The sequence below is a fragment of the Melospiza melodia genome, chromosome 8, assembly GCF_035770615.1.
Source record: "Melospiza melodia melodia isolate bMelMel2 chromosome 8, bMelMel2.pri, whole genome shotgun sequence".
NCBI classification, from domain to species: Eukaryota; Metazoa; Chordata; class Aves; order Passeriformes; family Passerellidae; genus Melospiza; species Melospiza melodia.
In genome coordinates, this window is record NC_086201.1 from 22,545,990 (window position 1) to 22,572,801 (window position 26,812).

At 38.2% G+C, this 26,812-nt stretch overlaps 1 protein-coding gene across 8 annotated transcripts in view; it reads left to right on the forward strand.

The window, feature by feature from the left end:
- Positions 1 to 26,812, forward strand: part of OSBPL6 (oxysterol binding protein like 6) — a 96,601-nt gene that overhangs the window by 23,111 nt on the left and 46,678 nt on the right. For all 8 annotated transcript variants that reach the window (XM_063162203.1, XM_063162202.1, XM_063162201.1 and 5 more), the window contains exon 2: positions 17,209 to 17,446. In XM_063162203.1, the coding sequence (XP_063018273.1) occupies positions 17,345 to 17,446 (102 nt within the window). In that variant the 5' untranslated portion in view covers positions 17,209 to 17,344. The remainder of the gene's footprint in view (positions 1 to 17,208; positions 17,447 to 26,812) is intronic.

A 26,812-nucleotide genomic window follows, 5' to 3' on the forward strand; every position in this document is an offset into this window, starting at 1 on the left:
CATTTAATCTAGGAGTTTTTGTTTGTATTTGCTCCTGCTTTATGATTTTGCTGTTTCCTCCTCAATGGAGGAAGTGGATGACTGTGTTAGAAGCAGCATCTCAGGAACATGGTCTGTCCTGTCAGCACTTCAGCATTCAGTTTTGCTATGCTAAAACTAAATGAGGCCTCGACAAAATGTTGATCCTGTGGGTATTTCTGGCTTTGATCATAGACTGCCTTTCCTCAAGGGTTTACCATCCTTGGTAGTGCTGGATTCAGATTCTGTATATGTTCAAATGCCATCTCTCCCAAAATGTTTATGACCACTGAAAACTCACCTCAGATTCCTTTTCCTGCAGCAGTTCATTACCATGCATAGATGCTGTAACTCTCTACCTTTTTGCTATGCCACTTCTTAGTACTTTTAAGTTCTCTTTGTCTAATGGATGTGATTAAAGAAGCTGATACCATTTCCAGGCAGAATTAATATTGCTGTGGTCTCTGTGACATCCTTAGCCTATGATTTTTTGGCATATGAATTAATACAGTGTATGGCAAATATTGGCACTTGGCTATCATGGGTTCCTATGGGTAACCCTGCAGACTGAAATAGCTTGTTTAAGCAAAAACCAACAACATGAAGTTTGTTAATTAATATAAAAGCTCTTTAGTTTTATATGACTTCCATTTTGGATTCATTATGACAAGTTAGAAATCATTGTTATAAATAATGAAACAGGATTTTTATTTAAACCTCTGCATGAAAATATGGTCTGGAAAAGCAGACTTATCTTCTTTATAAATATGGGCTTGACACTTAGCTCCTGCTGTGTTCTCTGGAGGCAGAACTTGACTTAACACCTTGTGCCACAAACAGCATTTTAAATGGGGCAGCAGTTTATTGTGAGAAGAAACAAGTTTTTTGCAGATCACATTGACAAACACAATCTGTTAGTGGTTTGCTTGTGTAAAGAACAACACTTGGAAAGCAGGCAAAAATAGTTCTAAAAAGACCTAAATAGGCCACAGCAGAGTCATATCCAGCTATAATTTACCAAACATTGACAAAATCTTTTTTGGTTCATCATTGCCATGTGGAAAACTCTGTTGTACATTCTGTTTTTACATCTCTGTGCTGCAGCGGGCAGACTTTATTTATAAACAGTCAATTAGCTCTATCATCTCTAATTTATGGAATATATTATGTCAGGGAAATACCCATCTGGAATTTGATACTGTTACTTTAGAAAACATGCAGATGTGAGGGATCTATATGCAGTTAATATTCTACAAATCCTCTCCCTGCTTCTTCAGAGTGGAAATTTGTAGATGCCACTTTTGACGTAAAAGGTTCCTACAAAGGCTTTCCAGTCAAGGATGAATAATCCGAGATGTTTAGAGTTACTGATCAGTTTTATTTTTGGAATGTACTAGCTGCACAGATTTTTAATCTTTAATTGGTCATCGTTATGAGATTTTTTTTCCATTGAGGCCTGTAATATAAATTAATGTAACTATTGAGTTATTAGTAATAGCTGCTGTAGCAGAACACATATGTCAGTGTTGGTTTAGTCGTGTGTGTAGCTTTTCATTGCAAACTAGATAGGTGGAGAGTAAATGGAACAACTGTACCAGACAGTATGCCCGAATGCAGAGGATGAATGTAGGGTACAATGCTCCTGCATTATCAGCTGTGAAACTTTAGGGTAAGATTGAGGCAGAGGTACCAGAGAAAAAGTGAGATATGTGCAATGCAGAGCCTCTGTGAACTTGCTAGTGGGATTTTATTGCAGCAGTGGAAGAACAAATACCAGTGACTTTTGTCGTTTTGAAACCAGGTTTGTGTGAGTACGGGATAAGCAGGAGGACATTCTTTTAGTGAATGACAATATTTTCAGCAGTTGCTGTACAATAATAGAAAATTATGTGTTTCTTTTTGATCTGTTGGTTTTGTTTCATTTCTCCATTAGCACAAAGTGAAAATGCTTCACATTGTTTCTAGGAAGCCAGTGCCTTATATGGTCCCATTAATACTTTCAGATTGTAAAAGCTTCTGATGACAAACTTGAGAACTGTTACAATTGTATTCTATTAGATTTTTTTTTTTTTTTTTAAGACAGAATGCTGCAGCCTGCCTGGCTCTGTGCTGGGGGTGCTTGGCACTTACACAGCCATGTCTCTGGATGTTGTGCAAACTGTCCTGTGTGCAGTGCAGCAAACATTTAATCTCCATGGTTTGAGGCAGTTGGTGCATGCTAATTCAATGGTTTTCTTTGGTGCTTTATCCACTAAAAAATCTTATACCTCTGAAATACTTTTCAGTGTATCTTTTATTACACACCCATCACAAAAGAAGCAACCATCCTCCTCCTGAGCAGGCTGCCCCAGATGTGAGGAATTACTAAGGAAGGTTGAAATTCTGCAGAGTCATACTGACTTCATTGCATCTGCAGTTCCAGTTTGTTTGCAGTTGCTCACTAAGTGCAGAGGTCAAATTTATATTTATTTGCTTACTAAACATAGATTGGACAAAATTGGAATTTAGTGTTACTGGTCTGTTCAGGAGGTGATTATTTCATACCCTCATCATAACTTACAAGATACCATGCAGAAAACAGAGGTGCAGCGTGGCCATCTGATGCAGGGGTACCGTGAGGATGTGACAGTCCCTGCTGACATCTGATGCTGGTACTTAATCCTCCAGTCCCTCTGGGGTTTGGGCACTCTTTGAGTGCAGTGGTCTGAGTCTCTGCTTTCCTGGGTGGAAAACAATTGTGCTTTGGTTAAATTTAATTGAGTTAAAAGTACATAGGGATCGTTTTGCTATTCTGATTTCTATTTCAGGTATGATAAAATTATACTGTAATTTACAGATTGATAGAAAATTGTTTTGTGGCTGTATATAGCAGAAGAACATCTGGGAATTTACACACAGAGGTGAAACAATCCCAGCATTTCTGCCTTATCTGGGACCAATGGTGTTATCCAGAATATGAGGAGAGGGGAGTCCCCTCTGTTCAGGGCAGTGTGGTTGTTTGAAGAAACCACTTTCACTGAATTGCTCATTTTCTTATGTGGTCTTCTGGATAGTTACCATACAGAGGAGAAGACAAACAACTGAAGACAAGTAAATAAATAATATTTAATTTCAACATTTTGCTTTAGAGAAATAGTCCAAGACTTATGAAGTATTTTAATGCTTTTCTGCTTTTTTTCTTTTCTGTAAGAAGTGTGTATATAAAAGTTGCATTATGAAAAATTAGCCCTAATCCATGTTCCAACAGTCACAATTTCTATAAATTATTATATATAATTATAATTAACTATCCACTGCTATTACCATCTCGTTGATTAAGAGATGATAGTGCTTTCATTGCAACAGTCCAAAAAAAGCATACTTTGAATAATTGCAGTGCCAGAAGGCAAAAACAGTCTCATATTTTTTTTTAATTGTTTTTAAATTTAATTCCCTTCCCTAAATTTGTTCCTGCACAGTTCATCTTTCCATGTACTGGAAAGTCAACAGATTTAGGTCACCTGCATTGTCGTTCAGTCTCTCTTGGTCAATGTCATGTTATCTCAACTGCTCTAAAGATTACATTTTCTGAGTCAGTAAAAACCCCATGGAGCTTATGGACTTATTTTGTGAATTTTTAGACCTCCCCATTCATATGAACATCAGCTGCCCTCTAAAACAGGAAGCACAGAACAGTGGAACAGTCAAGACTTTCTCTTATGTCATTGATGTTCACAAGCATCAGAGGACAAGATGTTATTTTAGATGACCTGAGGTTTTTGATTATTTTTAATTCAGACAGACCTTAAACCTAAATTCATCCCTGATAGACCTTACTTTTATTTGAGTGTATTAGAGACAGAAACCTTGCATTTCCTGTATGAATGGAGAAAGGATGCTATTCACTGGTGCTTGTGATCCACCCCATCCCTCTGACCAGCGTGGAGATGGCCAGGCCTGCAGGCGAGCCCTCAGCTCTCCTGGTCAACATCATCAGTTGTCTGCACTGGAGCAGCAATTCTGTTGACTGCTGGGTTTTGCATCCCTCCCTTGCTGTGCCCTGAGTGCAGCTGAGTCACTGCCTTTGGCCAGTGCTGGATTTGCCTCCTGGCTGTTCCTTTCAGCTGCGCCGGCGTTTGCTGTGACGTTAATGCAAAGCCTGAGTGTTGCTCTCGCTTCTGGCTGCTCAGACTTGCTTAGCAGCTGACCAGCTCTGGGCCCTTGTGCTTGCTCAGGAAAAGAAGGAAGCCATTCTTTTTATTTTCCCCAGTACTAGTCATTTGCTTTCTCTCTCACCGAAAAATAAACTTTGGTCTCTCACTTTCCAAGTTCTGTGGTGTGTATGAGAGCTTGGAGCAGGTTTTGCATTCAGTCTACATCACCGATACTGTGAGAAGTTCTCCAAAAGGCACCTCTCCAATGATATTTACTTCTAAAAATGTAAAATATGAAATCCTGACTTTCACAGATAGAAGAGCAATTAACTATTTTATGTGTGGTAACATTTTTAAAAAGATTTAAATTCACCTTATATAATCAAAGGGCTTTTAAAAACTATTTCATTCATACCAATGTGGTGTAGGTAGAATGAAAAATATGTAAGTACCTGGTAAATATGGCATGATTTGAAAAGTTCTGATATTGGGTTAATGAACTGCTAAATCAAAGTTTCAAAAATTTGAAGCTGAATATAAGATATTGCCCATGAGTAGTATTTTAAATTAAGAATGTGTGCAAAATTTTAATACTAGCAACCATGTATGTTGATAACATTAGGCAATAGTTATCGGCTGACAACATTAGTGAATTAGATGCAAACCTAGAACCTGATTTGTCAAAAACTGAATTTGTTTTTTACGAGTGAAACTGGAGAATTATTCTGAGTCTCTTTAAAGTCATAGTGAAATTAGACATTTGGAGTTCTCTCTTGAGATCAGTTTGGGAATTTTGCATTTGGACACAAAAGAAAATGTTTTAGTTCCTAGTAAATATTCTGGTAAAGCACAATGTCAAAGTGTTGGAAAGAATTGGCAGGCACTTGTCATTTAGGGCTTGAATGGCACTGTTATGTTGGAGCATTAATGAGGACTTTGAGAGAATTTATTGCAACCTGCAAACTCTGTATCTTCTATAGCTGGCCTGACTCCATACTAAAATTATACTCCTTAAAATGCTTTTGTATGGTACAGCTGACCCAGAGTCAGTGCTGATGTTGCTGGCATGACTTTAAGCTTCTCAATACAAACTATTTTGCAAAGAAAATTGCAAATATTTTGTGGTGAAGTGATATTGTACCACAGGTTTAGTTGCGTTAAAATAAGACATCTTTTGCTTGCTGTTATACCATTCCTTTTTTGTTCAGATGAAGCTGAAGAAAAACTTCCTCAGCCCTGGAGAGAGAAAGACCAGCTATTGCTGAGTGACAGGGTACAGCCATCTAGTCTTTAAATCCTAATTTTAGATTCCCTTTGTTTATTCCTTTTTTTTTCTTGTGATTAGAATCTGCAGCCATGGCCTCTCCCATGAAGAGCTGTTTTTTGCAAATGCAGAATATGTTTAAAACTTTTTCTAAAGAATTTTTTGCTGTTAGCTGGACTTCTAGGCAGTGCTCTGTGACATTGAAAAGTGGGGCATCTATAGAGCTTGGGTTAGAAATGGAAAGATAAATTCAAAGGATCACAATTGTGTGCAATTTATGAGAGGACATGAACAAAGAAAAGAGTAAAGGGGGCCTGACACGGTCATGAGATGTAAAGGAATAACTGGGTCGGTAGGGAGGTAGTCTGTGCTTCATTGTTGCAGGAAGAATATAAAATACTGGAGTGGGGGCGGAGAGATTTATCTTTGGTGGGGATGGGCTTGCAGAACACACAGCAATTTTGGGAATCTGGGGGTGATGCAAGAAAACGGGGTGGGGAAGAATTTGTAGTAAAAAGTTAAGATTTTAATAATATGTAGTGGCATGTTAGGGATTTGTGTTTCTACTGCTCTGTTATCCCTACAAATCTTTTGTGCTGGTTATCACAGGTTATTTATGTGGCACTTGGGAGATGGAAAGGTTCTTAAGCCCCAAATATCTCACAAGCACCCATTGAGGCTGGCAGGTGTGAACATTGATCATTAGCACAGAATAGTCCTCTTCTCTAGACTGTAAAATTAGTCTGTTTCTCAGTTGGTTGACTGAGCTTTATTTACCCTATTTCAGACTGTATCTCTGTCTGAGTGTCTCAGTCTTATTCTTGGCGGCTGTTGTGCATATTATGGGTTGTTTTGTGTCTAGTAGAGGAAAACTAACTTCATGTCTTGCAAGTGACGCTAATCCAACAGGTCATGCAATAATGCTCATCTATCACTCACTGAAGTGTTAAAAGGCAAGTTGTTTTTAGACAGGTGAAACAGGGTTTTCAGCTGGGCATTACTAACCTTGGTGCTTTTTATAAGCCACCAAAATGTACGTACCCTGTCCCAGATTTTGGGAAGTGCAAGTAGAGTAATGCTCAAAGAGAATGGCAGTGTTTGATGTTATGAGGGAAGGATTGTTGTTTGCCAGTTGGCATGTTTGCTAATTTATGGATGTGTAACTGTTAATTTTGGCCAAAGATTTTTGTACTTTTTGTCCTATATCCTCTTGAAGCACAGGATGTTTGCTACTGTGTCCAATATGATTAATCATCCTGTTGATGCCTAGGTTGTGTCACCAAGGACCGCTCCGGGAACTAGGGCAGGTACCACTGGGCTCGAGCAAGCTTTCAGCCCTTCTCTTAATTTACTAAATACAAGCCGTTCTGCCAATCTCACTATAACATATTGGTCAGTTCTTCAGTTATGCCACTTTTTCTTTAAATTAGAAACATGAGAAAACTGAAGTTAGGTGACTGAAGTGTTGTAAAAACAGTGTATTTGTGCACTAGCAAATTTTGCATTTATAGAGAGCTCTTCTGTGTGGTAGGCAAAAGTTTGACAGAGACTCTTGACTAAGACTTGAGTTTAGATATATATAAAGGAGAAATAATTTTCACATTCTTAATAATGCAGGAAATAATTTTCACATTCTTAATAATGCAATAAAACTAATATTTGCAAGAAATTTTGGATTTGTGGTCAGTTTACAGCACTGAAAGCTTTTGCATTGGAGTTGGATGATTTGCTGTGTTGTATGGATTATTTCAAACAGGAGCTAAGCTGGAAAATTTCTTTGGTCCTTTTTGTGTTATATGACTCCATTATTCTATTCTGGTTTTATAATCTGTGTATGTATAAAAATCAATACATATTAGCAGTCATTTTCTGTCTTTCATATGTTTGGGAAGCCAATGACTGATGGAAAACATGCAGCTTTTCAATGATGAGAATATTCTAGAACTACTCAGAAATTTCCTTCTGTGCCAGGTGCCTTAGGGCACTGCTGTCCTCAGATCATGCTTTGTGCACAGGCAGAAGCAAATCAGTGTGGTGTGATTTCAGCTGAAATTATTAGCAATGTTAGAAGTAGAGAGTTTCTTCTATGACAAATAAATGTTACTTTTGAGTAAGCTGTTGTTTTGGTCAGTGAAGCTGAATGTTGATTTATTAGTATTCCAAAAGTAGGAAGAATTAAGCACGTCTAGCAATTGATGTGTGCAGGACTTAGTATGAGGATAGGCAATATCATGTGTTTCCCTCATGGAAGAGAGTCAAGGGATAACCAGCTGGGCAAAAAAGGGTTTTTTTGTTGTTGTGGGGTTTTTTTGTCTTTGATTTGCTCTGTCAGGAAACTACTTTTGAGCAACTGCCTGTTTTTGTTTTCAGTTTAATTTCAGTCAATGTCTTAGATTTTGCAGGAACTTCAAAAGTGATTATTCCATCTCAGGGTCTTTTCAGCCACGTCTGTGATTCCTAATGTATTTGTCAAGTGTTCAAGACATTTTTGGTATTTTTTTGCCATTAACATTAATTCCCTATTTTTCTTTTCTGACTTTCTAATGAAAAGATCTCTGAGTGAGGCACAGAGAAATTTGTGTAATAATGAGATAAAAAGATTTACTTTGTGATGTGCTCCTGCTCTTCCATGGAAAGTTAGGTTTTAATATGTGTGTCAGTAAGAAAAACAAATATAATTTTTTCAGAATGTCTCTTTCTCTACACTTGAAGAACATTTAACATTGTTCCAGACAAAAGATAAGACTTAATAAATGCCTAGTGACAGATGAGGATAAAATTGGAAAACCTTAAGTGGAAAGATAATTGGGCTGCACCAGAGGTACAATTAAGAAAAAAAAAAATTATTCCTTTGATTTTTTTCACTCTTTTTCTGTGTTGCTTTGGTTTTTTTCTGGGTTGGTTGCTTTCAGTTTGTGCAAAGGGAGAGGCTGCATTACAGTCTAACCTGAACTCTTGCCATGGAATGGGTCATTAGGCTGCCCAGAATGAATTTCTTCTTCCAAATCAGCAGTGATGACTGAGCTTTGGAATATATTTTAAAAACCCCCAGACCTTGAAAATTGTGGTCTGGATCTGAAAATGTCTTCTCATATCTCTACACAAATACCCATTGTAAGCCTCAGCCTATTTTATCAGTATTAATTATCTTCACCATTATAAATCCTTGCTTTCTTTCTAACCTGCATATATTTATCTCCCTTTTTCCCCCTAAGATTTTTCTATACTTTTGAGAGGAATTCTAACAATAAATTCCTTCCCCCATATAGTGGGCTATAGATTGTCATCCAGTGACACTTCAATCTTCTATTTGACAAACTAAATAGATTGACCTCTATAAATCTTTTATTAGTAGTGATGTTTTTCAATCTTGTGGTCATGCTTATGGTTCTCTCTTGAACCCATTTGTGAATGTCTTTGCAATGCTGACAGCAGAACTGGATGCAGTGATTTAGTAGCAGTCACAGAAGCAATACAGCCTCCCTGTTCCTTCTCAATATTTCCCAGATTACCTATAAGCCATTAACTACATTATCCTGTGCAGCTGGGATCTCCTTATTCTTTGTCAAGCTAATTGCTTCTAGGAATAAAACTGCATTCTGATTTTTGATCCTGGATGTGACCTTCCATGTAGCACCCCAAAAACCTTGGTGGGTGAAGCTCTGACCAGTCTGCTGGTTTTGTGTCTGCTCTCTCTGTTCTCTATGACCTGATCAAAATCCCTCAATTCTAGCCTTTTATTTCTTCCCATAAAAACATTGTGTTTATATTGAGACAGCACTGATTTTTTTTTTTTAAATCCATCCTACCAACATTTGATGTTTATGTTCAAAATCAGTAAAATAGGAAGTTCTTTACTTTGCTGTGAATTGAATTTTTACTGGTAGTTTTGAAACATACAGAAAAAATGTAATGTTTTTGTGATAGCAGAAATAAAACATGCAGAGAAATAATAGATAACTTAATAAATGAAGGGCAGAAAAATGAAGCCAGACAATATGGATTTCAAGGGTCACAAGAAACTTTTAGCCTCCTGTGCTCTGAAAGATTAGTACAATTTTTGTGAAAATATTTTATAGCTCTTTTGTAAGGGAAATTAGTTTCTCTGCTTAGATTGCTGTTCAGTTGAAATTTTATTAAAAACCTGCTGAAGTGTCTTGAGAGTTCTAATCTATTTTTCTTTTGTCCATGTTGCTGAGTGGTGAAGAAAGCAATAATTAGTAAAATAAGGAAAATAAGGGTTTCTGATTTTTATTTTTTAAGAGTTTGTTGAAAATTGTGAGGTTTTTTCCAATGGGAAAAAAAAAACGCGTGAAAATGTTTTATTCTTTAATGCACTTCCTGAGTTTTGATTAATTTTTTTTTTAATTGAAAAATTCTCTGAAAAATTCTGGATGGAAATGAAAAATTCCCCATCAATATTTTCAGTTTTAAAAAAGGGATATTATAGCATGTACTGCATTCTTCTTCTTTGATTTTTCTTTTGAAAAATATGTCCTAGATGTAGGTTAGTCCAGAAAGGATGATAACGTACACCAGTTAGTTTTTCCTGTTGAATGTTAAACTGGCATAGGTTGTACATTTGTGTTTATTTGTGTGTATTTGTGAATCTGTGTAGAACTGAATGAACCCTCTGCTCTCAGCAGTCTGTTCCAGACGTGACAGAGGCTGATAATGCTGACTCTGTGCTATACAAAACATTTCTGTGCCAGACTGATCAATAGCGCTCCATTACTGCAACAGCCTGAGGAACAACAAAGATTTCCCCATGAAAATCCTAGGATCACATCAGCTGCTGAGGCACTCCTCAGAGGCTGCAAATGGGTTGAGGGTTTGTATTGAAATTGTCATCTGAACTGGAGGTTTGGACATACTGGGACTCCACTAATTGCCATGAATGCTTCAGGGCCCCTGCAAGGGCAGGAAACCCTGCTTAATCGTGTAGGCAAGCAGAAAATAGAAAAGACAGATGTTGTGCTGTCCTCTTCTTGTCTGAATCTGATTATCTGGTTTTTGACCTCATCAGTCTATTTGATGAAGTCTGTCACAATTGTGTGAGATACAGAGATACATGCCCGTGCAAGTAATTTTCTTAATACTGTTACAGTCTTTATATTATTGAGATATGCTTGGGCTAGCCACTCAGGGAAAAAATTATAACTCAGAGTTAAAGAAATTATACCAAGTGTTGGGGCACACAACCTTCTGTTAAGAATGACATGAAATAATGTCATCCTTTCTCAATCTTTGTTGGTACAGCTGTCTCCTGTGGAATATGCTCTGTATGATGTAGAATTACATACAGAAGTAGACCTTAAAAGCTAAAAACCTACAAGATTTTCTTACCTGCACACTGTCCCCCTCAAAAAACAAACAAACCAAAACACCCCAAAACCACAAAATCAAAACCACCCCTTAACCTGAGCACCAGAACAAAGCCTAAGGACTTATTAAATACAGTGGTTTTTTTACACTTGGTTGCTCATTTGGGAAACACCATGTTAATTTATTTTAATTTCCTTCATAATTCTTCCAACAAATGCTTGTCATGGGAGGTTGTGAAATGTAGGGCTGTAAAAGATGTCATCTATGAAAACCTTTCTTTATTCCATTACTTTCACTGCATACCTGACTATCAATCAGTCAAGGAGAAGTGGTATCCTAATTAAGAATAGTGGTACTTTAGACTTTGCTCTTATTGACATAAACGTTGTGTCTTAGCCAATTAATTGTTTAGTCTTGAGAGAGTTTGGAGGAAACTGCATGTGTAAAATAGGTAAGTGCTGTTCTTGTCTGTCATCATGTGAAATAAGACACAAAAACCCCTGGGTTTGTTATCAGTTGAGTTTAGTGGTTGCATTGCTACTGTGTACGTCTGGTTATGTACTTAGCTAAATTAGCAAACAGAGCGATCAGTGAGGTGAAGGAGATGAGTGCCCACATCCAAGCACACAGCAAGCCTTGTAAGCAAGCATGAGAAAGCAGAGCTGTGCTGAAGCCCAGCAGTGAGGTGATGTAGGAGAAAGGCTGAGAGTGATCACCCTGCAGCAGAGACACTGCTGATCACACCGTGATCTCAGGCAGACCATCAGCCCTGCTGCTGACTGTTTGCTCACCATCATTTGCTATTTCCATCATTACATTTGGAAAAGACCTGTACGATCACAGAATGAAAACACAAATTAATACTGCCACTAAACCATGTCACCAAGTACTTCAGCTACATGTCTTTTAAATACCTTCAGGGATGGTGACTGGGCTGCTTCTCTGGACAGCCTCCATGTCCTTCTTTTGGTGAGAGGCCCAGAAGCGGACACAGGATTCGAGGTGTGGCTCACCAGTGCTGAGTACAGGGGGACAATCCCTGCCCTGCTCCTGCTGGCCTCTCCCGATCCAGGCCAGGATGCCACTGGCCTTCCTGGCCGCCTGGGCACACCCTGGCTCACGTTCAGCTGGCTGCTGACCAATGCCCCCAGGCCCTTTTCCAGCTGCTTATTTCCAAGCATGTAGCATTGCGTGGGGTTAAAGGTCTTTAGACATGATCTTAAACATATTTCCAACCTAAATGATTCTGTGATCACGGAAATTGAAAATTGTGCTACGTGCAGGAGTTTGGTCTGTATCAGAGCTCCTTTCCAGGGTAATGCTGCATGGGACTAATTTCCTAGCTAACAGGCAGGATCTAGAGCCTCTTGAATAAGGGATAGAGAATGATTTGTGGCAGTATTTAGGCGCTGTATGCATTGCTGTAGATAATATCAGATTGAGACTTTGCATATGCCAGTGTTGTTATGAATGTCTGAGAATAGACACGTACATTTGTTATCCAAACCTTCAGAAGGCAGTTCTTCAGAATACCTGGAAAGAGCAATGGTAATAGTCATATGAATTCTAATATCTTCTACCTTAAAAATCATTTAGTACTATCTAGATTTCCCATTTTTCCTGCAACACCTCATTTATTACAACTTACAAATATTGGACCTCAAAATAAGTAATGAGTGTCTCCCTTAGATTGAGTGTTGTTTTGCTATCTTTGAATCAGTTATTTAAAATCTATTTATTAATTAATTTATTAATTATTTAATAAGTTATTTAAAATTCACTGCTCAGAGGTCTGCAAACAAAACTGCAAATGAATTGATGAAAACCTTTCCTTTAGAAGTTAATACTTTGCTAAAGGAATATGGCTGATTCTCAAATAGTGTCTTTAAAGGGATTGGTTCTCTTGATTGTTAAGAAAGGAAAACAAAAAACAAGCACAATACTTGTGCTTATTTCCCACAAGTGGTTATTAAATCATCACATCATTGCTACTGCATTGAGAAGTTTTATTTCCATTATATTTTTGTGTTTGCAGCATTAATGTACTGTAACAAGGGCAGGTTATGGTTTTCCTGCATGGAAGGTCAGGAGTGAAGAGGGAAAGAGGCAGTTGCATATTGCTCATTGTGTGAGAACAAAGGTTGGCCTTCAGGGAGTGCTCAAATATTGAATGACTGTGTGACACAGCACCACACAAAACCTCTTCCTTCCCAAGTGAAAAGCAGCCCCTGATCAGTTTGAATGTTTTCCTTGAATGAATGCCAGTGACAGTTGCATACTTATGTCTCATTTATGTCTAAAGATTCATCTCTGTGCTCTAAATTGTCTTCTCAAATTACTCCACTATCACAAGACACAGGAGATATTAAACACTGAAGTATTCTGGGCACTCTTGCAGAAAAGACTCAATCAGAGTGAGGAGCTACATAACATTAATCACAGAAGTCTGTTATTTGAGTCCAGACTTCATTTTGAGTTACAGATTGAAAACTTTAATTTATCTTTTATATGACATGCATTTATTTAGCACTCTGGATTGATACAATTTACATATCTGTACTTTTTCATCATTTCTGCTAATAGCTTTTTCACAAAACATCCTTTGTTTATTTAGACAGAGAAAGACAGTAACCCTTTGAGGACAGAAAAGAAGAATGAAGGCTTTTTTAGATCTGTTTAGTGCTTGATTTAAGATGCTGGGGGGGGGGAAGGAAGTATCAAACCACACCACTAATGAACTGAGAATAAATGAGATTTTAAAAAAACTGTATAGGAAAAAATATTCAGATCTTAGTTGAAGTAGAGAAAGTATGAAGAATGGGGAATCTGTAGCTTTTTGACTCCCATCACCTTACATAACAAATAAGTAAAGAACTTTAAAAAAAAATGTACTGCAGAACCAGTAGATAATTACCATGTTTTAAATTCCAAATTAGGTGAGATGCCAACAAAAGAAAGTTGAGGACAAAACTCTCAGCTGGGCCACTGAAACTTTTGAATGGCCAAAATCTCCCTGCAGTGTTTGCTTTTTGCATTCCAGGCTCTGTCTCTTCTTGTGTGCTGGAAGCAGTGAATGATCCCTGCCTTGGGAACTCATGGCAAAGCAGCTGTCAAGCAGGCCAATGCCCTGTGACATTTTCTGGTCCTGAACTGACAGGTGGTTCTGAGCAGCTCATGGGTGATTCAATTGGGGTGTGCAAAATGCAGCCTACAAGTTGATATTACTTGGATATGCAGCAATTAATAACCAACAGCCACTGCTGTTACCCTTGCCTCTGACATTATTCTTTTTCTGATTGATTCCTGATGAAATTGATTAAAGTACTTCCATGTAGAGGATACGGTTGCTGTGAAGTAAAGGGATAATAAAATTTGCCTTATACTTGTCAGGAAACAGTATCAGAACAAATGCATGATTACCAGGAGGAGGTCATCCCCACTCACCCAAAACCCATCATCATAGTTTTTGAATGTGTTTTTAGATTTTCTGTTACTCTCTAGAGACATACTACCATGTTCAGGGCTTCTGTTCCCATTGAAATCAACAGCAAAATTGCCAGTGACTGATGGAAAAAGCCTGTTAAAAATGTTTCAAAAGCATCATTTTCATTTTGGTAAACTCAATTTGTTGGCCAAAAATTAGATTTCTAATTGCTTGCTTCAGTCATAGTTAGAGAGACTGGCATCTCTTTATGTCAGTTCCACTAGATTTATTCCTTCTAACATGCTGTAAAAAAGATCTATTGCTCAAATTTTAAGCAAAAATTGGAAGATAGACCCTTAGCAATATAGAAAGACTCCAAATTCAGTGTTCAAGAACAATGAGAAAGAGCTCTGTTCTAAGTTTTGCTAATTTGCATAATATTATTTATTTTGCTGTGCTTACAAGTCATGTTTTCTCAAATATTCCAGTTGTCTTTTTTTGATTTTTAACCCTGAACTGCACTGTTTCTTAATCAGAAATTTCTATGTGTAAGTAATAGTGGTTTAGTATTGAAGCTATTTTTGCTGTGAAATAGGGCAAGAAGAAATGTTTACTTCTTTTCTTCTATTTGTGAAGGGGGTGGTTTAGTATTTTTGGCTTTTTTTTTTTGTTTTGTTGTGGTCACAAGTCAGTGTGGTTTGAACAAGTTGCTGGTTAGATTCAGCTTTTAGTGCTTGGAGACCACAACAGAACCAGTGTGGAGCTTGGCTCAGGTGTAAGCCACTACTTTTATTTAATACCTTTCAAAAGAAAAAGCCCATACTCGACAGAATCCCAAACTTGGCAGCTATTTACAGAACAGTTTTTCTTGGTACTGCTTGCTAGCATTGTGGTTGCTTCTTACAACAGCATTTACTGCTTCAAGAGCCTTCAGAACACACTTGAAGTGCCAGACCACTGTCCTTCTGTGCTATTACTAAATATAAATTTTTCCACTTGAGTCAACTGAGTGAAGATCAGATGTTTTAAAAAGGGTTTGATTTTTATTTGCCCGAAGGCTACTCTGCTAAAAAAAATTCAGTGACCTCATAGCTGAAAGTGACTGCAGATTTCCTATTAAATAACTGCACAGCTCTGTGAACTAGGATTATATTTTTGTTCTAATTTTTGTCATTTCATTTTTGATTTAAATGAAAATTGCGTAGACCTTGAGATATCCCTGTTGGTACACCTCTTTGACTGAAATTTCCCCAATGCATTTGTAAGATATGAATATGCTGTTGAACTAGACCAGCAGTCCCTTGGTATGCTAGGATAAAAGGAAAAGCCTTTCTTTGGATTCATCTTCATTAGGTTTTCTCTCTGAAGTTCTGAAACAAATGTGCTGTGCAGCTTGTTTCTTTATTCCTGCAAATTCTAGTCTTGTTGTAGCTGGCTTTGGCATAACCAATCTTCTTAGGCTTCTTCTAGCAGGAACTTGTCATCCTGAAAAGAACACAGAATTCACCAAGATGTTCAGGGAATGTGGGCAGCCTTTGCTGTTGGAACAGCCACGTCCTCCCACTCATGTCACTGGGATGCTGTGTGGCCTCTGTGGGTAATATCTGGGTTTGTAATTCTGTGGGAGACTCCTTGATGGAGATTGAAACTCATTCATAAGATACGGATGATATTCATACTTGCAACTTACTGGTAACTAATAAACTGAAGTCATTCTACTCTCCCTTAGTACAGCAAACAGAAAAGGTTTTGAGTAATCACAGATCTTGGCTCCAGCAGGAGCATTTTTCTTAGGGTGCAGTATTCAGAAGCTGGGGACAGTATGTAAATCATTATTTAACTGCCTCTGTGTGGGTATCTGGGCTCAGAATGATACTTCTCTATGGTTATCTCTTGTGTCTGGAGAAGCTAGAGCTTTGTCTTCACTATGGCATCATTTCTTGAGTGTGCAGTCATGTCTGAGTGTTAATGTATGTTTGTCCTGATCTGATTTAACGTGGTGCAGGGCAGCACCTTTCTCCACACCCATCTGCAGCTAGCTGTGCTGTGCTGACCCTTGGTGTGCTGTCAGCACAGTGAATGTGGAAGGGCACTATTTCAAAATTAGGAGGGCAGTGGAGAAAATATGTCATCTGCCTGAAGCTAACGTCTCATTCAGGGAACAATTTTATCCAAGGTTAATGGAAGATCAGACTCTGTATCAGGCAGCTGAAGCAAAATCACGGTGATCTGTTAAACGTGGAGAAGGGTAGCTCCATTCCTGAACTGTCATGGTGTACCTGCAGCATTTTGATAGGGTTTGACAGGTAGTGTTTGACAATTTATTGACACAAATATCCTCTGCACTGCTCTAAGTGTCTGTTTTTCTGCTTGTGGGTTGAAATAAAAGGTTTGGGTGGAGAGAAGTGAGAGAAATTTCCTGCTGTTTGTAAAGCCGTGGTGTACCAGCAGTGGCTGAGTAAACAGGAAAGGGAACACCCCCTGCACTGGTGTGGGTGAGCCCTGGCCACAGCCCAAGGACCCCAGCCACACACTCCCCCTGCCTCGGTGAAGCCTTGGATCCTGCAGGTGAGGGCACACCTTTGACAGAGGCACCTGCTTTTTAAAATACATGCAGAGTTCTTGATCTAACTGCAGGATTTTTACAAGGGACTGATAATAATGGGGTGTTCAGTGGTATCTGTGCTATAGGGAAGGGAAGTGCTGAGGAGTTCCTCGATAATGTCATGATATTAGGCAGGATAATACCTCCTTATCAAGGGTTTGTAAACTTTGCCTGAGAATTGCTGTAAATTACTTAAGCCTTTCCTTAGGATTTTTTAAAGTAATACCACTTCAACCACTTCTGGCTGTTATTTTTAAATAATACCATTTCTGCATTCTCTTCTGTGAGAATTTGTATTTGTGCTGGATAGTTGTTGGGAAGGGAGTAAATGACTGAGAGATGTGTTGTGTTAAATAGTTAACAGATTTCTTTGCTGCAGAGCTACTTTGGAGCGAGGGGATGTTCATCCACTCTTTCTCTCCCATTTTTCTTTATTAAGGTGAAGTTCAGCTGAGACTGACTTCCTTTTTGGCTGTCCATAAACTGTGAAACAGAAGGATGCAGAAGACTATCCCCTGCATTTTTGCCCATGAGCGATAAGAGCCCAAGATCATCAATACAAGTCTGCTGCAAAGATGAGTTCAGAGGAGAAGAGTATATCTCCAGCTCACAAAACATCCACTCCATCTCATAGAAGTGCCTCCTCCTCATCGTCGTCTCAGAGAGACAGGAGGCAGGTAAGGAAATACTCCAGTTGTTGGTACCATCTGGTGGGATGATAGATTTATTCCTGTAATGTGGCTGTTCTTGTTAGCTCTAGATTTGCTTGCTTACAGCATTGGATGATAGCGCTACAGCCAAAAATTGTTGACTTTTTAAATTTAATTTTTCCATTTCCTAAAGTGGCTTGAAAAAGATTGAGAAGCAGCATGGGCACTAGTGTACAGCATTAGAGCAGGAAGTATATAATCTCATGGACAAGTAGGAAACATGCTCTGGAGTCTTTTGGGAAGTGGTTTCTTTGGCAGCATGAGCCTGCAGTTGCTTAAAGTCGTCCTGTGTCATCTGTGAATATCACTTTTTGTAAATCCAACAACAGAGATAAATTATTGTTTTAGAAAGTAGTAATTCAGTTTAAATACCATATTGTTCATCCTTTCTGTAAGCACCTAACATTTTAAATACTATTTATTTCACTACAAATTAACACTGATTGTACTACTTCATAGAGTACTAATCCAGTTATGATAAACTTCCATTTTTAAGAGACTCTTGTTTGTGTTGATACAATTCTCTAGGTTCTCTTAGAGATGAAGACTGTATTAATTCCCCTCATGGCAATTTGAGCTTTCCTGTGGGGTTTTTTTGAGGGCTGGTTGTACAGTGTGGCCACGTGATTGGTGGGAACACTTCAGCAAATATCAGAGCTGTGTATTAGATTTCAGATAAGTTCTTACACATATATTTTACAAATGCAAAGGTTGATACAGAAAAATTGGTTTAGAACAGAAAAATATTTTAAAAGTGTGATCCATGAAAGAGGCAAATAATTTAAAAAGCTTCAAATAAAAATCATTGGCTTAGGAATATTTTCCCAGCTACTTGTATGGCAGCTCTGATACTATTTTCTCAGCTGCTGCTGAGGAAGTTTCTTCCCTTACCTCTTAAAAAAATTTTGAAACTCAAGAGTTTTTAATGAAAACTGTAAAATTTACAGGTTTGAATGTAGATAGTCTCACCACAGGGTACTTTTTAAACTTTAAATCAGGAGAAGAATTCTGATGTATGCTCAATAACAGGCAGGAAATGTGTGTGCATTTTTTTAATAATTTCCATTGCTTAAGAAGGTCCAAAAAGTATTTTCTCACAGGTGATAAATATTTTCCCTTTTGCAGTGCCCAGAACTTTGGATAGCTGCAGTTAGTTAGGATAGGATATATCCTTGGTTAGGATATAACCTTATAATTTTTCATTAGTTCCATCTGGAGCAAGAATTTTGTTATCATTTGTTTAAAGCATCTGTGTATTTTATCTCCCACATTTAAGCCCAAATAAGGTAAATGCAAGACTAGCAGGAGCTGCTGGTCTCTGCTAAGAGCATATTCCCTGAGTTTTCTTTGTAATTAGTTTGACACAACTATGCAATTAGGAATAAAAAAATAAAAAAAAACCAAACCAAAAACCTCTTGTGAATACATTTTACCATAAATCTGATGGCTACCACATCTGTTACCATAGCAACAGTACAGTGCAAGGTATACCTGTCATCATAATGAAATGGATGCTTAAATTTAGTCCATATTTGATCATGGAAATGTGAAGCGTGATTTTAAAATAATGCTGCAAAGGTTGATGGTGTGATGCATCCAGAGGATCCCATAAAGTGTGATGATGCTTAATGAGCACTTAGACATGTAAATGTGCACTAGAAGGGCTACTCTGAGGCATTTGTTTTTTGCCTCAGTTCTCTCAGTGTTAAAGCAGGAGAATGAATGGGTGAGCAATTTCTTCTGCAGAAAGAAACAGAGCTGCAGCAGAAATGGACTGCAGTGGTGCTGTACCCAGGGCAAGGAGCATGCACACTTCCTCTCTGCATGTACACACAGTAAAACATCCATTTCATCCCACCACCCACTGTAACAACTGTATTTTAAATTTCTTTTCTTGCTTATAGTATTGTTTTTATATATATTGGTTCTTATGTATATTGGTTTTCATTGCCCTTTTGCCCAAACACAGTGATGGCTAGGGTTTAGGGGATTTTGGTTCAGGGGCTGTTGGATTTTACTTTGAAAAGGCTTTAAAACTCTGTCTTGCTGCTTCCTTGGACTCTTCAGAGCAGCTAGTGGAAAAGCACCCTTCCTAAATGGGTAATATAAATGAATATGGAAAGTGATGTGACTGGATGAAGTGCCAATGTAGCTTTTATTGTCACATGTGAGGATAACACTGGATATTTCTGGATGGTTAATGACTGAAACCCTCTCATCATATAATTCTTGTCAAAGTCAGACCAGCAATTAAGGAACAGTTTCCCAATAAATTATGGTACAGGAGGCTGAATGAGTATGAACATGACTATGATAAATCATTTTAGGGAGAGTGGAAAGTGTCATGCTGTATATAATGCTGGCATTTTAATGTATCTGTTTTATGTGTACAATATACATCACCTAAGAGAATTAGCAGTCAGCAAAAGCTTTGACATTGCTAATTTGCAGGCTCAATGACTAATAATTAAGCCAACAATAACTAGCAAAAACTGATTTCAGATTTTTCTTATTAATTTTCATTATAGTGTGTTTAATTTGGGTGATTAGATGGTAGAAGACCCAGAAAGGACCCGTTTTGTTTAACCCCTGAGTTGGACAGGGTGCAAGGCGCCTGTGGTACCCTTGATAAAGAGTACTTCAGAAGGGAGAAGCAACAGATTTCCTGCTGTGGAACTGTTGCAGAGCATGAAACCTGTCACTTCCACTGTGAATAAGAGTTTTGTACAAAAGGTAGCATAAAAAGTTAAATTCTGATGGCCTTTTTGTGGGCCATATTGGCAAGGTAGATTCTTGTGTTTCATCCCTGAGGAAACTCTGAAAAGTCTGGCTATATATTGCTGCACAGCAACATGGAGGAAAACTAACAACTCTTAGAAGTACAGCTGACTATGATAAAATCATATGATGTATATTCAGTTTTATAGGTGTAAGTTCTTTATGAACATTCTGTATTTTATTTATTGACTAAGTATGCAGCTCATGAGGCAGACTGTAATGGATTATGTATTCTCTGCAATGTGTGGGTTGTAATATTGTGCTGAGAAGAAAGAAGTAAATTCATCATAGGGTTAATAATGTGCCGTTTGGCAAATTGGAGCCTGACTCAGGCTACTAAACTGAGGGAGTGATACAGAACAATAATATTGAAACTGTGAACAGCTGACTTTTGTGACCATCACCTAAAGGCTAGCTAATACATAATGTAAAAATGGATATAGCAATGTTTTCTCTTTTAAGTGTGAGTTCTCTTCTAAAGTCTTAATTTTCCTTTTGGCCTTCTATGGGGGAGATCACCATTCTCTCACTCTTTTTGTGTTTTTCTTTACCAGTTTGCTTTTTCAACAAATCCTTGGTTCTTTTCCTACACAGCAATCTCAAAAGAAGAAAAGCTTTTAGTCCTATTGCATTTAGCCTTGTGTTGTCACCTCTCCACCTGGAGAGATTTCATATTTCAAACAACTGTTGTCTTGTAGCCATATGTAAAGAGTGAAAGGTGGGAGCTTTGAAGGAAGACGAAAAAATATTTTCCAGAGCAGAGATATGCTTTTCAGGTTTTAATATGGCTTGTTGTTTGTTTTGAGTTGTTTTTTTCCCTTCTGCACAAGCAGTATTGACTAATAGAAGGAGTGTACCCAAGGGATTCACAAAGGACTGAGTTTGGGCTGAAAATGTTTACCTGGCCATGAAATTTAAAAGCAGAGTGTGATTCCAAGGCTCTGGTCTTGCCTAAAGGTCTACACTGGAAAATGCCTACTTAGGTTTTTGCAACCACTGTATTTTAATTGTCAAAGTGGTCTCCTGAAAGGGATATTTCCTAAGGTGAGTATCAGCATTTTGGAGATGCTTAGACAGTGCTGCTGATGCAAGATTGCAGTGTGACATAACCTAGTGTATTCCATGTGGAAGAGACGTCTGAGCACATTTATGTACCTTTTATTCTGAAAGTGGGCAGCAGCCCACATGCTTGCTCATGGCTGTCAGCCTGATGTGACATCTGGGAAAAATATTCTTGTTGGTTACCTGTGATTTCCACTTGTTCCTGTCTCTCTGTGACTTCAAAAAGAGAAAGGCAAGGCTGGACAGTCTGGTAGACACAGTACAGACCTGAGAACGTGCAGCCATACTAACAGCTTTGCTCTGTAGCACAGCATAGGCTTTGAGAAGCCTTTTTATTTTGCAGTAGTTTGTGAGGATTATTTTAATAATAATTATTAATCTTTCTGAGAGTTTCAAACTAAAGAGGCTACTAAATGCCAAGTGCTGTTGTTACAGTGATGTAATTCCCTTTTGCTCGCTTTCCTAATTAACTCTCTTTGCATAAAACTATTGAAGCAGGATTACAGCAGGAAGTGTTGAGTACTTTAAAGGCAACAACTCACTGGAGCAAGCAAATGTTCTGAGGGAGCCAAAGAATGAAATGGCAAAATTGTTAACAAAAACATGCAATTATTCTTTAAATTGATTAGTTGCTGCTGCTCTACAACATTTTTTTTTCCTGTGCCCTCGGTAGAGTGTGAAAATTTTCCTTAGGTTTGGAAGGTAGTGGGTCTTCAGTGCCTGACAAAATGTCTAAAGCAGTGTAACTTTTCAAGCTGTACAATATTCATGTGAATGTTATGTTACATTCAGTGCCATAGCACCTTTTAAAAACAAAATCATAAATTTCAGACCAGTAAGATTTTTATCATTTCAATGATAAGATTGATGAGTGAACTAGACTACTCACAATCAGAAGCTGGCTGAACTTAGTGAAGCTCTCTGGACTACAGGTTTATCTGGGGATGGGATAGGAACCCCTGCAAGTGAGACTGGGAGGGAATAGGTACAGGTTGATCCCAGGGGTGAGGCAGACCCCCAGGTACTGATGCTGATGGGTGAGACATTGTGCAGTGCTGGGAATCCTTGTGGGAAGGTGCATTGGAAGGATGAGACATTGTGCAGTGCTGGGAATCCTTGTGGGAAGGTGCATTGGAAGGATGAGACATTGTGCAGAGCTGGGAATCCTTGTGGGAAGGTGCATTGGAAGGATGAGACATTGTGCAGTGCTGGGAATCCTTGTGGGAAGGTGCATTGGAAGGATGAGACATTGTGCAGAGCTGGGAATCCTTGTGGGAAGGCTGCTGGCATGCAGTGGCAGAGCACGTGCCCGGGATCCCAGTACCCCTGGGTGCATCAGGCTGGCTGTGTGTGTGTGAAGGTAGCCTGCAGGCACACAGCAGATGTCCTTCATGTTGTGCCTGTCTTTCTGCCTGGAATTTACCTGAGAGCTAGACAGCAAACAGAAGTAGTACATCTGTCCATGTGCTCCTGCCTTTGGTGGTACTGTAGTGGTGTAGAGACAAGAACCGGAGCACAGACCTGGAGATTAATAGATGGAGATGCTGCCTTTTCACAAGAAAGACTTGGCCTTAAAACTTTGAAGAAATAAAATGGTCTGGAGCAGTCAAGGAGAGGCAGTGATAGCATTCATACCAGGCTGTCCCAGGGGACTCAGTGTACACATTCTCTGAGCTTCATAAATACTGCTACCTCAGTTATCCTACCTCTAGGAGTGCTTTACAGGTTGCATGGAGTATGCTGAAGTTCAGATGTGGGCTATGAAGAAAGATTTATTTTTTAAAAATATGTCAGTTTGATTAGAAATGGTGCCTGTAGCTATCTTCTGTTACAAAACCAGGGAAATTGCTCTCATAAAAGCTTAATTACCCATGCAAATGATGACAGATAATTTAAGGTGTTGTTTCCAGAACATGATCACTTTCGCATTCCTCTTGTCTCATTTTTTTCCCTCGTGCATACATGTCCTACATAAGCATGTCTCACTTTCCTTCAGAATACAAAAACTCAAAGTGCAACACACGCACATGAATCTGGAAGGAAAAAGTGCAACTTTTCTGAAGTATCATTTGGGATTTCTGGGAAACAAATGGGGGAGAAGAAAGAGAAGCATGATTGTATTTTCATTTCTTCAGTGGAGAGGAGAAGCACAAGGGTGAAGAGGGAGGGTGATGGCAGGGATGATATGGAGGCTTCTGTTTTCCAGGCAGTTGTGTGTGATTGGGATTATCCACATGCAAAATACACAAATCTATTAGACAGATAACTATGTGCCTTAGTAATGCTGTTTGCTGTTTTGACATTCTCTGTTCCTGTTTTTATTAAATACTCTACCCTGAAATTGAAAATGAAGTGATTACATAAAAACTTTTTCCCCCTAGTAGAATAATATTTCATGTAAAAAAAAATTAGGATTAAAAGTTTTTCAGCCTCTCTTTTTCCTATCTCCTCTATATTTATACTGTGTAAATTGAAGTTTAAAGGCTATTGAGAAAGGATAAGTAGGTAACTTGCAGAAAGAAGAGAGTCACAGGAAGAAAGGTGTTTCATCTTCTGAACCTATGCACTTTTTAAAGTGAGGTCCAGCTTCTTCATTTATCATTTGTGTTAACATTGACTCAATTTCATGTCTATAATGTTTTCATTCATAAAAAAACCTAACACATCAAGGAATTATTTTCTTTTGTGTACATAATTTTATTTTCCTCCCTTTTTTCTTTTAAACCTTATCAGCATAATTAAAATGAAGTGGTAGCCTAAGGCTATTTAACAAAATATCAAGCCTTTTAATTGTGATCATTCAACAATCATAATAAAAGTTTTGTATCTTTGGCTGAAATTTGAATTCTGTCAGACACTGTAAATTTATCTGTTTGTGCTATCTTAAGATAGGTGCAAAGGGAGAAGATTGTCATTAACACTCAGGCTGTGACTTGGCAGCTGTTCCAAACCATTGTTCTAGCCAAAGAAAGGTTGCTGGTACAATGATAGATAGCTCTTTTCTGCTTTATCCAGTTGTGCTAATGATTCCCTCCAAGAAGCTCTTCATGAGAGCAAGAGCTTATTTGTCTTCAGAATTTGTCAAAAAGTACCTTGAAAAGCAAAGCCTTCCTTGATGCTAGAGCCTAAAAGCACTGACATGAAGTACAATCCAAAGCTGGAAAGGGCTGACAGAGAGCTCCTGAGCTAACAAATCCTTGACATTTCTGTTACACAAGAGGGGTTTACTTTGCATATCCCAGGAAAGAAGTAGACATACATACCTGGATATTATTCATATGCTACAGAACTGCATCTTATATAGACTTATCTTTCAGTAAAAATGTTACAAATAGAAAATGTTGCTCTTAAGTACATTTCTGTTCAAGATGAACATGTCTTACAACAAGAAAAAAAGTGCTAACTGTGTGTGCTTTTCACAAAATATTGCTAAACTCCTTTGTCAGTTAGTTGATGCTGAGATTGCTGAAAACAGCTATGGAAAAATGCCAATAGAAGAGACTGAGGATAAGAATAGGACCATGACTGCTTTACAAGAAATAAAAAACTGTGCTAGAAGATAGAAAGGAGATATAGATTTATGAGATATAGTTGTTTTGCTTTGCACTCACTCTTCTCTCACCATTATATTGAAGAATCTGTCTTTCTTCCAACATTAGCAGGAGGGAAGCCAGAGCTGGCTAAGAAGCATCCTAAGAGAAAAGCAAGTTTCAAGGTTATTCCCTTTGCAAGTAATATTGCAGATTAACTTGGCATGTATCACAGCTTGTTTAGAAGGTAGTTAAAATTGGCATGTATGCAGTCAAATCTGTCTGCCTTACTACTTGTGCTGTGTTTCAGATAACCAGAAAATCGTGTGGTTTTAAGTGAGAGAAACATTGGTTAACATTGCACTTTGTACTAAATGGAATTCAAGTAAGAGTGCAGTTTTGTTAGGTTGCAAAAAGAATTCCAGTGACTGGCAAATAATAACAGATGCACTAGTTAGTACTTTGAATTGAAAAAATCAAGACAAAAATCCCAGGCAGAAAAGCTCTATTTTGAATCGCTGTTGTAGGACAGTGTATGTATAGGCCCCACAGTTATGGGTGTTGGAGACTGCTAGAATGCTGTGAGCAAGCAAAATGATCCATCAGATCTTTTTCATGAATTAACTGTTAACCACATGTTGTGCACAGAGAGTCTGTGTCCAGTGTAAGTGATGAAATCCTGACCAGTTTGTATTTTTCTTGGAAATTAATAAATTACAAATTATAGAGACATCTTTGCATTAAATATAATTAATTCCATTAAGTAAATAAGAGTGAAGCAGAAGGGAGAGGCATGAGTGTCGGACTTGTCATTCACTGGATTTTCTGTCTCCGTTTACTCAAAATTGATTTTCTTTCCTTACCTTTCCTGTGAAAATAGTTGAATATATTTTGTTTTAATGGGAAGTCAGATTCAGTAAAGTAAATTAGGGTCTTCACCCTCTGGGCTGATGGAGACCAACCCTGCTGGTGGAATGGGGAGGAGAAGCAGAGGAAAGAAAAGGGGAAAACCTGTCCTGGCCATGCCCCTGCCATCTCCTCCTGCACCTCCTCACTGGCAGAGTGTGGGACACTGGAAAGTCCTTGATTTAGGGTAAGAGCTGCTCAGCAACAGCCAAAACATCACTGTGCCTTCAACGTTGTTCTCATACTGAATCCAAAACGCAGCACTATACCAGCTACTTGGAAGAAAACGAGCTCTGTCCCAGCCAAAACCAGGATAATGAGCTGTATGAGTCATTAAAGTCCAAAGTGAGAAAAGAAGTTGGCAATATACATGGAAGGATATTGTAAAATATGTTTTCCGTTCTTGTCTTCCAGAGAAGATGGGAATATGGTTCAACATCATAGTGCTATTTTATTTTTTCCATCAATTTCTTTCCTCCTCACTTGGGGAAAGAGGACAAAAAAATGTAGGGTGTAACAAGCATTTGTGTTCCCCATATGTTGGCTTGCTAGGGGTATTTTTAGGCAAATGTGTGCCACCTATGTAATGTATGTGTGGATAATCATAAAGAAGAAGGATTGTAGTTAGGATGAAGATGTTGCAATGTAATTACATAGTAATTGGAGTTTAACTTGTAATTATGTTGAATTGGTATTCAAGAGCACACAGAATATGCTGGTGCTGGTGTTTTCCTCCAAGAGAAACCAGCTATAGTGTGGTGATCCTGAAATATGAGGGGAATCTGGAATGCAGCAATGCCGACGTTGATTTTGCCTGTCTGTATTTTTAGGAGAGGAATAAGAGTATCATGTTGATTGATGTGCCTAGTTTAATGGATTATTATTCATTTTTTGGTTTGATTATAAATAAACCCCAGAAACAGTGTTGATATGCCTCTTTATTCCTTCTTATTAGCTTCTTATTAGCTTTTTTTTTACTGCTTCTTTCCCAATTCTGTTTTTCATGTTAAAATGCAAAAAACCCCTTGACAATAATGTCAAGATTTAAATAATTTTT